At 46.5% G+C, this 13633-nt stretch overlaps 1 protein-coding gene across 1 annotated transcript in view; it reads left to right on the top strand.

Annotated features, from left to right (window-relative positions):
• The window catches only part of GLI2 (GLI family zinc finger 2), a 142637-nt gene that overhangs the window by 92111 nt on the left and 36893 nt on the right, over positions 1 to 13633 (top strand). The window contains exon 3 of the mRNA XM_009869931.1: positions 11806 to 12058. Coding sequence (XP_009868233.1) covers positions 11806 to 12058 — 253 coding nt within the window. The remainder of the gene's footprint in view (positions 1 to 11805; positions 12059 to 13633) is intronic.

Here is a 13633-nt window from a genome sequence, read left to right as displayed (position 1 = left end):
AAGAGCTTCAGCACCTTGATATCAACCTGGTGATTTTGGGAATTAGATGTGAGGTTGGGTTAGGGTCATTTAAGGCGCAATTGAAGACTGGAGGTACTGAATTTCCTACCTTTACCCAGCTGAGCTTAGTGTCCAGTTTTTCCCTGAGCTAAAGGAATATTTGGGACGTCTAAATTTGTGTGGAGGACCAGGCAGGCAGAAAGGTAGGTGAGAGTGGTGGCCTAGGGAAGCAAGACCATGGCCCAGCAGTGAGGATGGAGGTCACTGAGGGTAGATGCCACTGGAGGGTCGTGGCGTGGTGATGAGCTGTGCTGAGCTCAGACCTCCTCTCCTGCCAGGCTGGCAAGCACTAGACCCGCTGGACCCTGGTGGAACCACAGCGAATATGCAAGGGCAGACTCTTTGGCCTCGGAAGGCCGTGTGCGTGTGTGCATCACCCTTCAGCTAAGACAAGAGTGGCTCTTTGAAATGTTTTTCTGCATTTGCATTTGCAAAAGCTGGTTAAGCCTTTTTTAAAAAAAATCTGATAAGTAGCAGGCAATTGAATTAACCACTGTTGACTGTATTGCTGTCTCTTAACAAACTCCATCTGTATGGTCTCCCTTTGTAGACACAATTTTATAACTTAATTTCCCTACCAAAACATCAGTGTTTACTTAGTAAGAAATCTGTTCTTTGTCAGCTTAAAACAGTGATTTCTTTATTACCACTCTGCGCAAGGAATGACAGCACAGAGTTGGCACTGGAGCAAGTCTGGTTGAGTCTACAGCGTTGTAATGGAAACAGGGTGAACCGAGGGTCAAGTATAATGGGATTTGTATACAGAAATGTGTCTGCATAAGGAATAGCTGCATGAGATAAGAGGATGAAAGATGAGGCCCGCAGGTCTCCCTTTGCATGGCGGTGGGAGGGAGATGTCGCCGTAGGTATAGGGCACTGCGGACATGGGTGACGGGGTTACTTCTGCGCCGACGTAGCAGGAGATGACACCTAAATCACACGTGTGTGCTCTGGTGCTGGCTGACGTCAGCGCATGTTGGATGGGTTGGGGCGGTGATCGGTGGTCACTCTGAGAACATCTTGTATGTAATTTTCGTTGATTTTGGGAAGCACAGAGTCAGTGGGAGGTTTTCAAGCTATTACAGTCTGTGCCCTCCCAAACATTTCTCCAGCAGGGTTGTCAAAAGTAGGTAGTGGATTTGGCCTGAACACAAGAGGCTTGCAGGGGTTTTCTGCTGCCTTCACAGCACCTGAAGGAGTTTTTTGTGATTTCCAAGGGTTCTGCAAAACACAGATTGAAAAGCACTATTGTAAACTTTCAGCAGTAAACAACTGGGGAACATCAGATCCTTATTCCTTCCTTGATAAATATATTGTATTTTCCTCTGTCATTGGAAAACTGGAAGAATAGGAAAGCAGCACAAAATGACACCGACAGATCTGGGGGCAAAAGGGTTTTGGAAGGAAGGCTTTATGGGTTGTACATGGACAATGAGACATAAAACACCTCATCCTTCCTTACCACGAACTGATGATTTGGGAGTCGGTGTGGGATCCTGGCTCCTTTGAAGCCTGTTGGAGTTGTACAGTGCAGTGGGCAGTGCTGTTCACCATAGGACTGGGCTTCTGTTTCTCGCGTTTAGATTCTCCTACTATAGAGCCTCTCGCAGTCTTATGCTGCAGTCTAGAGCTGGTAAAGAAATGCCAGTTGTTTATCGCAGTCAGTTGGAGAGAGATTCTGCTTTCTCTGAATTGTTCGTATTCATCTTTTCCCTATGGAGAATTAACTCCTCGCTGAATGTTGTCCAGGTTTTAAAATCACCCATGTTTCATTTTCATTCACTTTCTTCCTTATGATAAAAAACCTGAAAGAAAATAAGTGATAGATTAAAAAGAAGACATTAAAATTGAAGAGCTAACGTATTGTTAATTATCTTACTTTGTACAGAAAACTCTAGACACTTCTAAGAGAAAAGCTTGTTTGGAATAAAAAGGTTTGTTTTCTTTTTCCCTGCAGTCATATCAGTGAAAAACTTTTACCTAGTTCTGCTCTTCACCATATAATTGCTTGCTTTTCAGCATAGTCGTAGCAAAGGAAAGGAGGGTTAGATCAACCAGCCTGCTGGATCAGATCTTACATTACATCTTGAGCTCTTTGAGTGCCATTAGCATTTCCTTTTAGAAGTGAAGAAATATTGACAGTTTGGTAGGTTATCTCGCATTTTACTGCACGTTAGGGCACTTCAAAGTCTTTATGTAGTGATGGGAACTGTCATGAAGTAGATGTGAAAAGGGCCTTTGGTCCAACTAAACCTGTCAGCAAGAAGATTTAGGGCAGATGGTTATTATTAGAAATCAATGTATTTATTATATATTGTTCAGGAATATTTCCCTTTGGAGGTTACTGTGAGTGCTGTTGCTGTTTAAAATGTGTCAAACACAAGTAAAATTAATTCCTGCAGAAAACCCAGGGAGCCCTGACCAAAAGCTTTGCTATTATAGGAGTGCACACCTTTTGCTTCTTTGTGCTGTGATGCACAGGGGCAGGTACACCAGCAGCATGGCATGTGTGGACACGCAGCATACGGGGCATGTGTGTGGACACGTGTGTGCGAGATGGGCTTCTGTGCAGCTCTCGCAATCACCCCTATGTGCAAAGCTGCTGTGACTGCTCTGTCACAGAGATCTGTGCCCACCTGTTCCCATTTCTTTTTATTCCCCTTTGTAAACTGTGTTTTTCTGATTACTTCCAGTTTGTTGCAACAACTTGCGGCTGCTTAGAACAAGCACAACATCTTTCTAAAGCCTGAACACCAATGGCATTCCCCTGCACTTCAGAAAAGAGAAGTAGGACATTTCATGTTTTTCTGTAATGAGTTAGGTATAGATTTTCTTTCCTTGGTGTCTTGTTTGGTTATAGAATTTAAGGTGTAGGTCCTTGCATTATGGGAAGAGGACATTCCCAATAGAAAAGGAGCACATTAGCAGCAACATTAGTGCTGGAAGTCTGTCCTGGAACAAAGATTCATTTTTCGTTCTCCCCGTGATTTACAGCACACTCGAACCAAGTGATTTGGCTATGGTCTTCTGGCATAACATTGTTTGCCCTTTCCCTGACATTTTGCATATAAAGAAAAGTTATGAGCTTCTTGGGTATTCAAGGTACCAGGAAATGCAGGAGTCTACCTAATTTGTTAACATGAAATTATAGATGTCAGACATAGACTCTGTTAGTTAATGTTGGTTAGAGTAATGCTGCAGCCAGTTGATTGTATTACAGTCATGATGAAGAGGAATGGTCCTTTTTTGCTTTTCTGGGATGTGATGGGTATAGAGCCAATGCAGATTTAAAGCATAATGAATGAATAAGCGTTTTCTATAGTTTGCCTGACTCTTCCACATGCTCCACTGCTGTGGTGTTGCTGCCACTGACTTGCCCTCTCCACACCAGGTTACGGCTAGCATGACATGGAAAGGGACTTCTCAGAAGTCCTATTGGAGGAGCCTTTTAAATGTTAAATCCTTCTGTAGCACTTGAACGTTATTTCTTTTTAAAGGTGAAAAAAACCCACCCAAAAGTAGCATGTCAAGAAGACACTAGGCAGGGATCAAAAATTCAAATTTCCTCCACACCCACGTACACTTCCCACTCATTTTCCCAAGCCCAGTGTCTTCACAACTACGAGTAAGCTATTCACTCAGAAGTGCTAATATCCTCAACATGTGTCCCAAGGGACATCAATCAGAGAAACACCTGTGTCACATCCGACACATCTCTCCAACACCCCTTTCCAACATGCCCTCGCTAGCAGTGAATCCTCTCAGATCTCCCTCAGCTTCCTACTCAGCTTTGCCATCAGGACCTGGTCCTTGTCTACACCTCTCCCCATCTCATTCCCCACCGCTTCGCACCTTTCTTGCCCCCTCTCACTCCTGCTATGCCATTGCCCAGTCCTCATCCCCTCCCAATCCTGAGCTTGCAGTGTTTTGACACCCCAGCTCTCAAATTTTATCGCTGCTGGAATCAAGTTCTCTTGCCTGGTAGTTTCAACCTGAAGTTCACACGCCTCCTGGTCTGCAGTGCTCCTTCAGTCTGTCACCGAACTACTTTTGTTGGCTCCTGCACTTTTATCCATGCTTTCTTTCACACCTTTTCTCTCACTCTTCTTCCCTCTCTCCCCCTCAGCTACCTTCCTTGAAGTCTCCCTTAAAATATGCTTCTTCTCTGAAGGCTTTCATCATTAATCTCTCAAGAAACTATCTTAGAGACTCATCTGCTGTGGCTTTGATTTGTTCATTGCGGGGTTTTTTTGGCTAGTATCTCACAAGAACTGAGCTGGTCATCCTTCTACCTCTGTTGCTAAAGGAAAGCTTGTGTGAAAAGGTGGACTTTCAGAACTTAAATTAAAAGATCATGTAAGTAAGATAATTGGATAAAAAAGAATATTAGGCTCTGAAACAGAATGTTTACTTGCTTTGATGTACTTTGGGAACATATGCCTGCACAGTGGGCTGTGTGGCTGATTAAGTATAAAACAACCCAAGAAAAAAATCACCACTATTAAGCTTAAATCAAAGACCCCTCCTCAAGACACTAATTTGATTTGGGTTTGAAGGTCCTGTATCAACTTTAATTTCTGCCTTTGATGCCTTGCTTCTTTGTGTGTTGTATAATGGAGGGCAACCTTTCTTATTAAAAATTTGCATTTTTCTTCCATTTTGAAAGCAAATATTGATATTATTGTTGTTATTGTGTTGCAGTTGTGCCTACAAGTGTTAGCCCAAACTAGACCTGCATTGTGGTAAATGCAGCATAAGTGCAATAAGAAACCATACGTGGTTAGGAGAGTTTCTAATCTGAGGACCAATTCCTGTACTCACGCTCCCAACTTAGCTCCCTTCAAATGTTGCCCTTGTCCCCACTAAGGCTGCCAACAACCTGTGAGCTTGAGAATGTTGTTAACTTCTAGTGAAGCTTAGATGAAAAAGAAAGTCTCAAGCTCTAAACCAAAATACTTTTGATTTAATTGATAAAAATAGTAATGCTCTTACATTGGGTGAAATTAGATCATTTGTTCTGTTTATTCTTGGTTTTAGATATTTTAAATATAGGATTGAAGTCAGGTATGTTTGAAGACAGAGTGATCTCTTCAGAGGAAAAATTAGAGACTTTACCTTTTTTTTTTTCCCCTTTTGAAACAAAATATCTTTTTCTTACCCAGAGAAAATATATTAAATTGACCTTATGTGCTAGAAGTTGCATTAAGTCTTGAATATATTTTTCTAAGGGATGTGAAAAAATAAATTGCTAAGGATTTGTACCCGCCTTTGATTATGATACTTTTTGCACAGCGTAGATGGAAAACAGAGGAATCGTCACATTGGAGACCTGTTCTTGTGATTCCTGCCAGCAGTGGCAGAGTTTCTTTTGACTTCAGTGATACAAGATTAGACTTTAAGGCTTGATTTTTAAAGGTATTTAGACAACTACCAATGCCAACGGATGCAGAGTTGTATTTTTCATAGTGTCTACCTAAATCCTTCTCAAAGTGGTGCCCTAACCACAAATCCACAAATAAGGGATTTTGTATTTGGAAATTTGTGCCTGTTAAGGCCCAAAGGAATTATCACAGTTATCTGATCTGACATCTGTGACATTGGCCATAGGATCCTCCCCTTAAATTTCTCTTTAATTACTCTTTCCTACTATTAAAACTCCAAACTTTGCGGTACACTTAGAATCCATCTTTTAGGAAAACATCTAGTTTTGCCATAAAGTCTTGCAGCAGCACTGAATTTACCACTTCCCTCCATAAACCCGTCTAATGGGAACTTGCCCTCACTGTTAAAATATCTTTTTTTATTCTTCATGTTTTCCATGCCTCAAAGCCATATTTGAGGGGAAAGGAGAAAACAGGAACTTCTCGAAACATGCCTGTTAAATCTCTGCAGAGACACTATAGCAATTTTTGTCCAGCTTCACAGTCTCCGTAACAGCTTCTTGTAGGTGAGCGCGTTAATTGCTGAATTAGCAAAGATAGCTCTGATTTTCTATATATTAATCATTTTAATGTGAGTATGAAAAAAAAAAAAAGATATTAATAACCTCATTTTAGAGCTGAGAAAATAGAGGAAAGAGGAATAAAATGACTTGTGCCAAGCATGCCGGCAGGGGAGGACTGAGGCTAGCAGTGATGTCTCTTGGGTCCCCATCCCAATCTCTTCCTAGTGGGACACATAAGCTGGCATCTTCAAGTCGATAGCCCTATATTCAAGCATCAGGTCACTTTACTGGATAATTGTCAACTTGTTACAGTGCTGGGAAACGTGAGTGATTCCCTGTCGCCTCATTACCGTGCTGCCCCGTGCTCTCTGGTAGTGGCTGGGGGGGAGCTCCGTGCTGCTCCTCCTGGCACATACGCCAATCTCTGAGCCAAAAAAGCAGGACGGGGGCGAAATCTTTGCAAACAATCAAATGCACATGAATTCTGTAGTCATGGCCCAGATCTGACCTCTGAAAGGTACCTTTTTTTGAGGGACCTCATGGGGTTTGATCCTGAGGGTACTGCACAAGTGTCGTGACCTCTCGGCCTTCCTGTTGTAAGGGACTTTAAATCAGAAATAAACAGAGTTGAAGTTGAGGGGCTGGTGAGAGCTGTTTAGACTGAATTGTTTAGCATGAATCTTGGGGCATTTTAGGTTTCCTGCTAGATAAAGCTTTGGTATCCTGTACCTGGAGTGCCTACTATGAGTGCAGCCCATTTTCTGGGCATCCACATGGCTCTTCTGTGGACATCAGGTGGTGTTCTGGGTACACAGGACTTGTGAAAACGAGGCCAGGAAATTTTATTTAGAACAAGGCAAAGACGATGTGCGGTTTAGATGGAATTGTGTGCTTTAAAATCTTTTTTCATATAGCAAAACTTTACCAGGCTATGATACCTCTCACCATGAGCAGCTCTGTTTCTAGCTTCCATCTCTATGTAGCAGCTATGCAGTATTTTTATTGTGCAGCGAAACAATTGCCTGAAAAGGTCCATATTCCATTAAGCATATGGAAAAGTATCCAGCCCTTTGTTTTCAACTGAATGAATAAATTTGGCATGTATGTATTAATTTAGACGAGTCACGGGACATTAGTGCTAGTTAATTGTCCCCATTTTTCTGGGGTTTATTTAAGCGATGGAGATTATTTCAAAAATGTGCAGCTTCGTTAACTGTTGTGTTCCTCGCAGAATGCCTCTTGCAGAGGCTCCAGACCCCCATGCAGCAGTGGGGAGATACTGCTGCACCTCCTTCATTCAGGATTTGGTGTTTGCTGGTGCCTGGCCACAGCAGGAGAGCAGGATGAGAAAAAGTCTCCTCAAGGCCATGTTCAGAGCAGCCAGCGCTGGTTTTGCCAGTCCCTGAGGGATTTCCCTTCCCAGGAGCCCAGCCTGGCTTCTCAGTGACAATGCTGCTCCTCCACCATGGAACCGTGAGGATCCTTTCATCCAGCTGTGATGCTCCCAGCGCAGCACACACATCCCTCCTGTGACCAGTGGAATCAGAGATAGGTACCTGCCAGGCTCCGAGGCCCATGCGGGGTCACACTGGTCCACCTCACTGCAAGCCAGGGGCTGATTTTTTTTTGCCTTGCATTGCAAAGAAAACCTACAAGCTCCTTCCCTCAGACTTTGGGGTGAGACTCTAGAGCTTCAGGCAGGATGGTGCTCCTTTCAGCAAAACCCATGCAGCAGGAAAATTGAATAGATCTTTTTTCCCCTGTGAAGGGCGATTAAGGAGTGACCAGCTGCTGGGAAACTACCAAAAATCTCCTAGTGTGCCACCGGCAGTGTGCGTCGCATCTCGAATGCTGGTCGGTCTCCTTGTTGCTGGTTGTTCTTCCCCACTGCTGCACGAACCTGCTGCCCCACAGTCCTGCTCTGCAAGCTGCTGAAGCTGGGTGAACAGTGCAAGGATTTCTGCTCCCCAAGGGGACTCATCCACCACACCGGGAAAGACCTACTCTGAAAGCCTTGAGCAGCGTGCATGCCCCCAGCATCACCATGAGACCCTACAGCCTTTAGATGGGATCAGGCGGTGTCTCCCCTACATCAGTGCCTCCCTCTGTCAGAAAGCAGGGAAGGGAGAGCCTCTCGTGGGTGGGGAAGGAAATGAATCCAGGCTCGAGTGCTTTGTCAGGGATGCAAATTGCACTACAAGTCCTGAGCATTAATTATAGAGCCTGGGCTTCTCGCTGGAGCCGTGGGGAGAACAGGCCCTTGGCTCCTATTAAATTTAATGGCGTTTGGACACCCAATTCCCTTAGCCTATTTGAAAACCAGAATGACAGTTTCTTCAGAAATATATGTGGTCAGGTGAAATCCCTCGTCCCGCTGCAGGCAGTGAGATTTTTACCTCACTGACTTCAGCAAAGCCAGAAGCAATCCCCCAGGTGCTGAGGTGTTTTCGTCATGCAATCCATGGGATCCAGGAAGGGAGCACAGGGAGTGATGTATGGATAACAGAGATCTGGGCAGGGAGCTCTATGGACACGGAGGAACCCAGCTCTGGCACCATTGCATAGGCTGGTTCAACACACCAGGCTGGAGATTGTCCCTCAGTGGGATTTGGGGTGTGGGAATGGGGAGACTTGCTTGTCTGGGAGACGGGCTGGGTGTAGGGGCAGAGCCGTCTTCCCCAGTGATGCTTCATCTCTCATCCATTTCAGCCACTGCCTCTGAAAAGCAGCAGCTAATTTGTTCTCCTTTGCCAGGAGCAGACCTGTGAACTGCCTCTTGCTGTGTTTGCAGGGTGCTGATACGATGGCACAATGTGTGACTTGGGGATTAGGTAAGAAATTCTGTCAGTGGTGTGACTGGAAAAAAAGGGGGAGAAAGCAAATTTTGGAGTGTTAGGGGCAGAGGATCCCTCTGGCCAAGTGAGCCATTCCTGGTAGGCAGCTACTGGAAGCCACTTTGTTTTGGGATGTGCCCGTCCGTGGGAGAGTGCTTTTCTGGAATTGCAGGTGTACAATAGTGAGAGGTGATCTCTGCCTGGGAGCACTTACGGGAGCCAGACCTGGCTGATAGCGCAGCAGTGCTAGCCCATAGGTGGAGAGATGTGGCAAGGAGAGATTTTAAGCAGAGCCGTAAGGAGAAGCCTGCTCTGCAACCCAGTCCTTACACACAGGGCCAGCCTCATATTGAAACGCTGCCCAGTCTCCAGCTGTAGGCATTTTGGGTGAATTCTTTGTCATTTTCCTAGTGTTACCTTTTTGGCCGGGGTGGAGCTTTCCTGTTCTGAGGGACTCCAGCATTTCTGCCCGATTTAGCATGGAGAAAATGAACAGCAAACCCTTCATATTGTTATACGCATTTTAGATGTCGGCCTCACAGTTTGATCAGCAGAGGCTCCAAGGGCTCATAAACCTGGTAATACATAGTTTCAAGCCTGCATCAAAGAAGTTCACAACCCTTTTGGGAGAAGCCGTGAGTACTGATGAAAGAGGGAACTTATTGTATATGTAAGAAAACTTCTTTTATGGCTTATGTATTAAGGCAGGCTCTGTGGCCCAGGGAAGATTGGGGCTGCTTTTAATTTACATCCCCCCTCACTTATATTAAGTCTTCGTCAGAAGAAAAATTAGTCAGATGTTTTCTTAATGACATCATTTTTTTTAATCCTGTTTCATTTTTTCCAGATGAGGTGGTGGAGATTATTAGAAATGAATTGAAACTAAATCTGGAACAGAGACTTTGATTCACTTCTCCCTCCTACCCGGTAGAAATAAATTGGTCGGCTCCGTGCTCGGCCGCCTTTATTAGCAGCCTCGACAGAAACCAGCCCCAGCAGCCTCGGCTGCCGCTTTCCCGAACTTGCCAACGCCGCAGCTGACGTCATGGCAAGAGGCACCGGAGAGTGACTCGGAAAGGGACTTCGGTCGCCCCATAATTTTGTTTACGAAAGACTGTGGCGATGCAGGTGGGGAGGTTATGAGGTCTGAAACAGCCATGCCGTCATAAGTTTGTCTTTGAGTGCCATAAAAGAAAACAGGCTGGGTGCTGATGGGTGTTCCTGTAGCGAAATCTCAGGCTGGGTCCCACGAGCGTGTGTGTGTCAGTGGCTGTGCATCTCCGTGAGTCCTTCATATCTGATAGGTTTTCACTGCCTCATATTTCACACCACTGAGTCGTGGAGAGTGTTGCTACAGGAAAGTACTTTGAACTATAAATATTTTAAAAGGCATTTAATTTACTACCCATCAGCAGAAAGTGTTCAAAAAGCCACAAGGTTTACTAATTTATCAGAAAGACAGAGAAACATGCGGAAGATCAAACAAAGACAAACATGCTTGTAAACTGCTGAATAGGTCTGCAAAGCTTATATTACATTTCTGTGTGGTTTTGTTGATATGCAGGTATTACAAATAAATTAAAATGCACCTGAACTGTTGATAAGGCAGGGTGGGACCGAGATCCTGAGGTGCAGATGGCATGTCTAAACGGCTCAGACCCTCGTGTTTGTGGTTGCCTATGCATGGAGAGACAGATCTTACATGCACTCGCTGATGGCGTGTTTGGATATTTTTAGGGAAGGACCTCTGTAATTACCGTAATTTAGCTCCGCCCACGTCCCAGATCCCTGACCTCAGAAATCCCGAATCCCCGTGGTCCCATGCCCAGAGTACGGCCCCATGAGGTGCACATCCATCTCCCTCAGCTTTGCCAAAGCAGCCAGCCAGGGATGAACTCTGTTCCTGCCGTGACTGGCATCCCCACACCAGGTCTACTTCCAGCAGTCACTGAGTACAGAGAGAGCTAATGCAAAGCAGATTTTGCTCTTTTGTTTTGCCTAAAGACAGCTCTGTCTCCTTTGGTGTCCAGCTCAGATTTTCTGCTTCTCGGGTCAGGGTGTGTAACTTTTTCTCCCCTCCTTGCACCCTCTGTGGTTTGTCTAAGAGGCTGGAGGATACAGTAGAAGACATGGCTGGGAGATGTCGGGACACTTGCTCTTCCATTCTTACCATGCAAAAACTACTCAAGTACTGAAACATGCCTGTGACTTTTTTTTTTTGTTACATGCTGCATCCCTCAGCATATATACTGACTTCTTTCTAAGGTAGCATTTGGCCTGAGGAAGATCTGAGGGATTTAACAGAGGTGGCCCCCAGAAAGCATGCAGTAAAACCTCTCGTGAACTTTTGACCTGTGAACTGTACCGCCGACCTGTCAGGGAGGTTTGTGCAAGCTGTGATGGACGCAGGCGGGGATGGCTGCTTTGTCGGCGCTCACTGAGCCACACATTCCGGGCCAAGAAAAGTACGTCTTGCCCTAAGATCATATATTTATACAATCCTTGCGCCATTTGCATCCTTTCACAGGCAGCCCTCTCTGGGGCCTTGGCCCTAAACACCTGGATACCCAGGGGTCAGCGAGGAGCATGTAAACCCAGATTTTTTCTCTGTCTTTGTGTAGCCATCATCCCCATGCAAGGAGATGGGCTGAGGTATCTAGCGTGGGGCGTGCTCCGTGCAGCGCACTTGGTGCTGCCCGAAGCAGCTCATGCCTCTTACGACAGCAGCCCGGCTGGGGTGAGCCATCTTGCACAAAGATGTCTTTAGTGCGATGTGAGTGTGGATCTGCAGGAAGCTCGCCCTGCCTTCAGGCTTCACTTATGCCAAAAGAGGAAGTTTTTCCCACCATGTGCTCAAACTCCTCCCTCTCGAGCGAAGGCGGTGGGGTAGGAGGGAGAAGGGTGGCAGGCGGCTGTGCCTGCCCCGTGGTGGCTGTGAGTGACGACGTGTCTCTGTTTCCTTCCCAGGCCTCCTCCTCTGAGCGGCAGCCCAGTCATCTCCGACATCTCCCTCATCCGCCTGTCTCCGCACCCCGCTGGGCCCGGCGAGTCGCCCTTCAGCCCACCGCACCCCTACGTGGCACCCCACATGGAGCACTACCTCCGCTCTGTCCACGGCAGCCCCACACTCTCCGTCATCTCTGCTGCCAGGGGCCTCAGTCCCGCTGACGGTAAGACGCTGTGCTACTGGTACTACAGTGATTTTGAAGCTCACCAACACTGAAATTCCCCAAAACCCAGGGATTTACAGCTGCAAAGACTCTGCAGCTGCTCTCTGAAGTGGGATAGCTGTCTCTTTTTCTTTTCCTTTTTTTTTTCTTCCCCCCACTTTAACTACACATTTGTTTTGCATCATCGCACTGAGAAAGCAGAGCGTGAGAATAGCTATTACTGCTGGATCATATTATAAATATTTTGCTTAAAGTACGTTCCTTTCTGCAGTGCTCTCCGCTCTCTTATGAGCTTCCCTGCTCTTATTTCTCTACTGGGAACCCTGCTTCCCCCAAAGAGGGTCACAGTTGTTTCTGCTGCCTGGTCTGGCTGGGACTGATGTTGCAGAGATGAGGCAATCCTGGCTGGGTTTATCCTCTGTTGGCTTTGTGTCTCAGGGCAAGATGGCTCCCAGGTGAAGGAGAGAGGACATACTTTCTTCCTCCTTATTCCTGAGCTGCCCTGCAGCAGCTTTTAGGGAAGGTGAGGGTGTGTGGGGAGCTGGCATAGGGTGCTCACCGAGCTGGTGATGCTCTCCGAGCCACGGCAGACCCCTGTTTGGGGAGCTGGCGACAAAAAAGGCCAAGCAGGGAAAGGGGAAAATGCATGACTCCGCTTTCGCTTGGGGAGGTACAAGTCATGCTTTACTTCATTAGAAGTGCTTCATTACACGGTTGCAAAGCGGTTGGCTCAGTGCCCAGGGAGCAGCCGGGGTCTGAGGACCGGGTCTCAGCACACCGGGCAAACCCCAGCATCTCTCACCTCCCAAACCTCTGCAGGAACAAGCGGCCCTTGGCCGCTGCAAAGCAAAGTGCGCCAGAGAGCGCCAAGGCACCCAGATTAGTGTCTGGCAGCATGAAACCGTCTTCTATGGCAAAAAAAAACATCGCTAGGGTGATGGGGACATGCATGAGTCTTCTTCCCTCCCCCAAAATGTCATCCGAGCTCCCGGCCACCCGCTGTGGAGAGATCTGATGGCTGACATGCTTGTGCCCTGCCCCATCCTCTCCTTCCAAAGCTAGTTTTGTTGTTAGTGGTGAAAAAAAGACGTGTTTTGGGTCACTTTTTTGGTTTTTTTTTTTTGTTTTTTTAAGGCAGTGGTAAATAAGTTAGTGGGGCAAGCGGATGAGGAGGCAGGTTTGAAAAATTACAGCTGGGAGAAAGTGAGCATAATTGGCTTTGGCAGCCAAAATGGTTTTATGCTGCCAGACACTAAACCTAGCTCTATGCATTAGACCTTGGCTTTAATTTCCTCGCGCTGCTATCGGGAACTGGGCTGCATTTGTCTTTCCTTCCTAATAGGCAGGGATGTTAATGCTGACAGGGTTACTGCTGCCGGCGGGCTGGGCCCTCTCCCCCCTCCCTGGGGTGCCGGCTGCGTCTGAACAGGAGGATTATTAGAAGGGGGAACGAGAGATTGTTTATAAATTTGCGGAAATGGAGGAATGCAGAGGCCCCAGCTTAGTTTCTTTTGTCCGCAGAAGCACGCCCAAGCGCACGTCACGAGAGCCTTACGCGGAGCCGTGCGGCTGGGGCTGACGGGGGGCGCGGGGGGGAGACGGGGCCTCCAATGTCAGTGCCGAGG

This window comes from Apaloderma vittatum, unplaced genomic scaffold, assembly GCF_000703405.1.
Source record: "Apaloderma vittatum isolate BGI_N311 unplaced genomic scaffold, ASM70340v1 scaffold10290, whole genome shotgun sequence".
NCBI classification, from domain to species: Eukaryota; Metazoa; Chordata; class Aves; order Trogoniformes; family Trogonidae; genus Apaloderma; species Apaloderma vittatum.
This window is presented reverse-complemented; position numbering and strand designations above follow the sequence as displayed.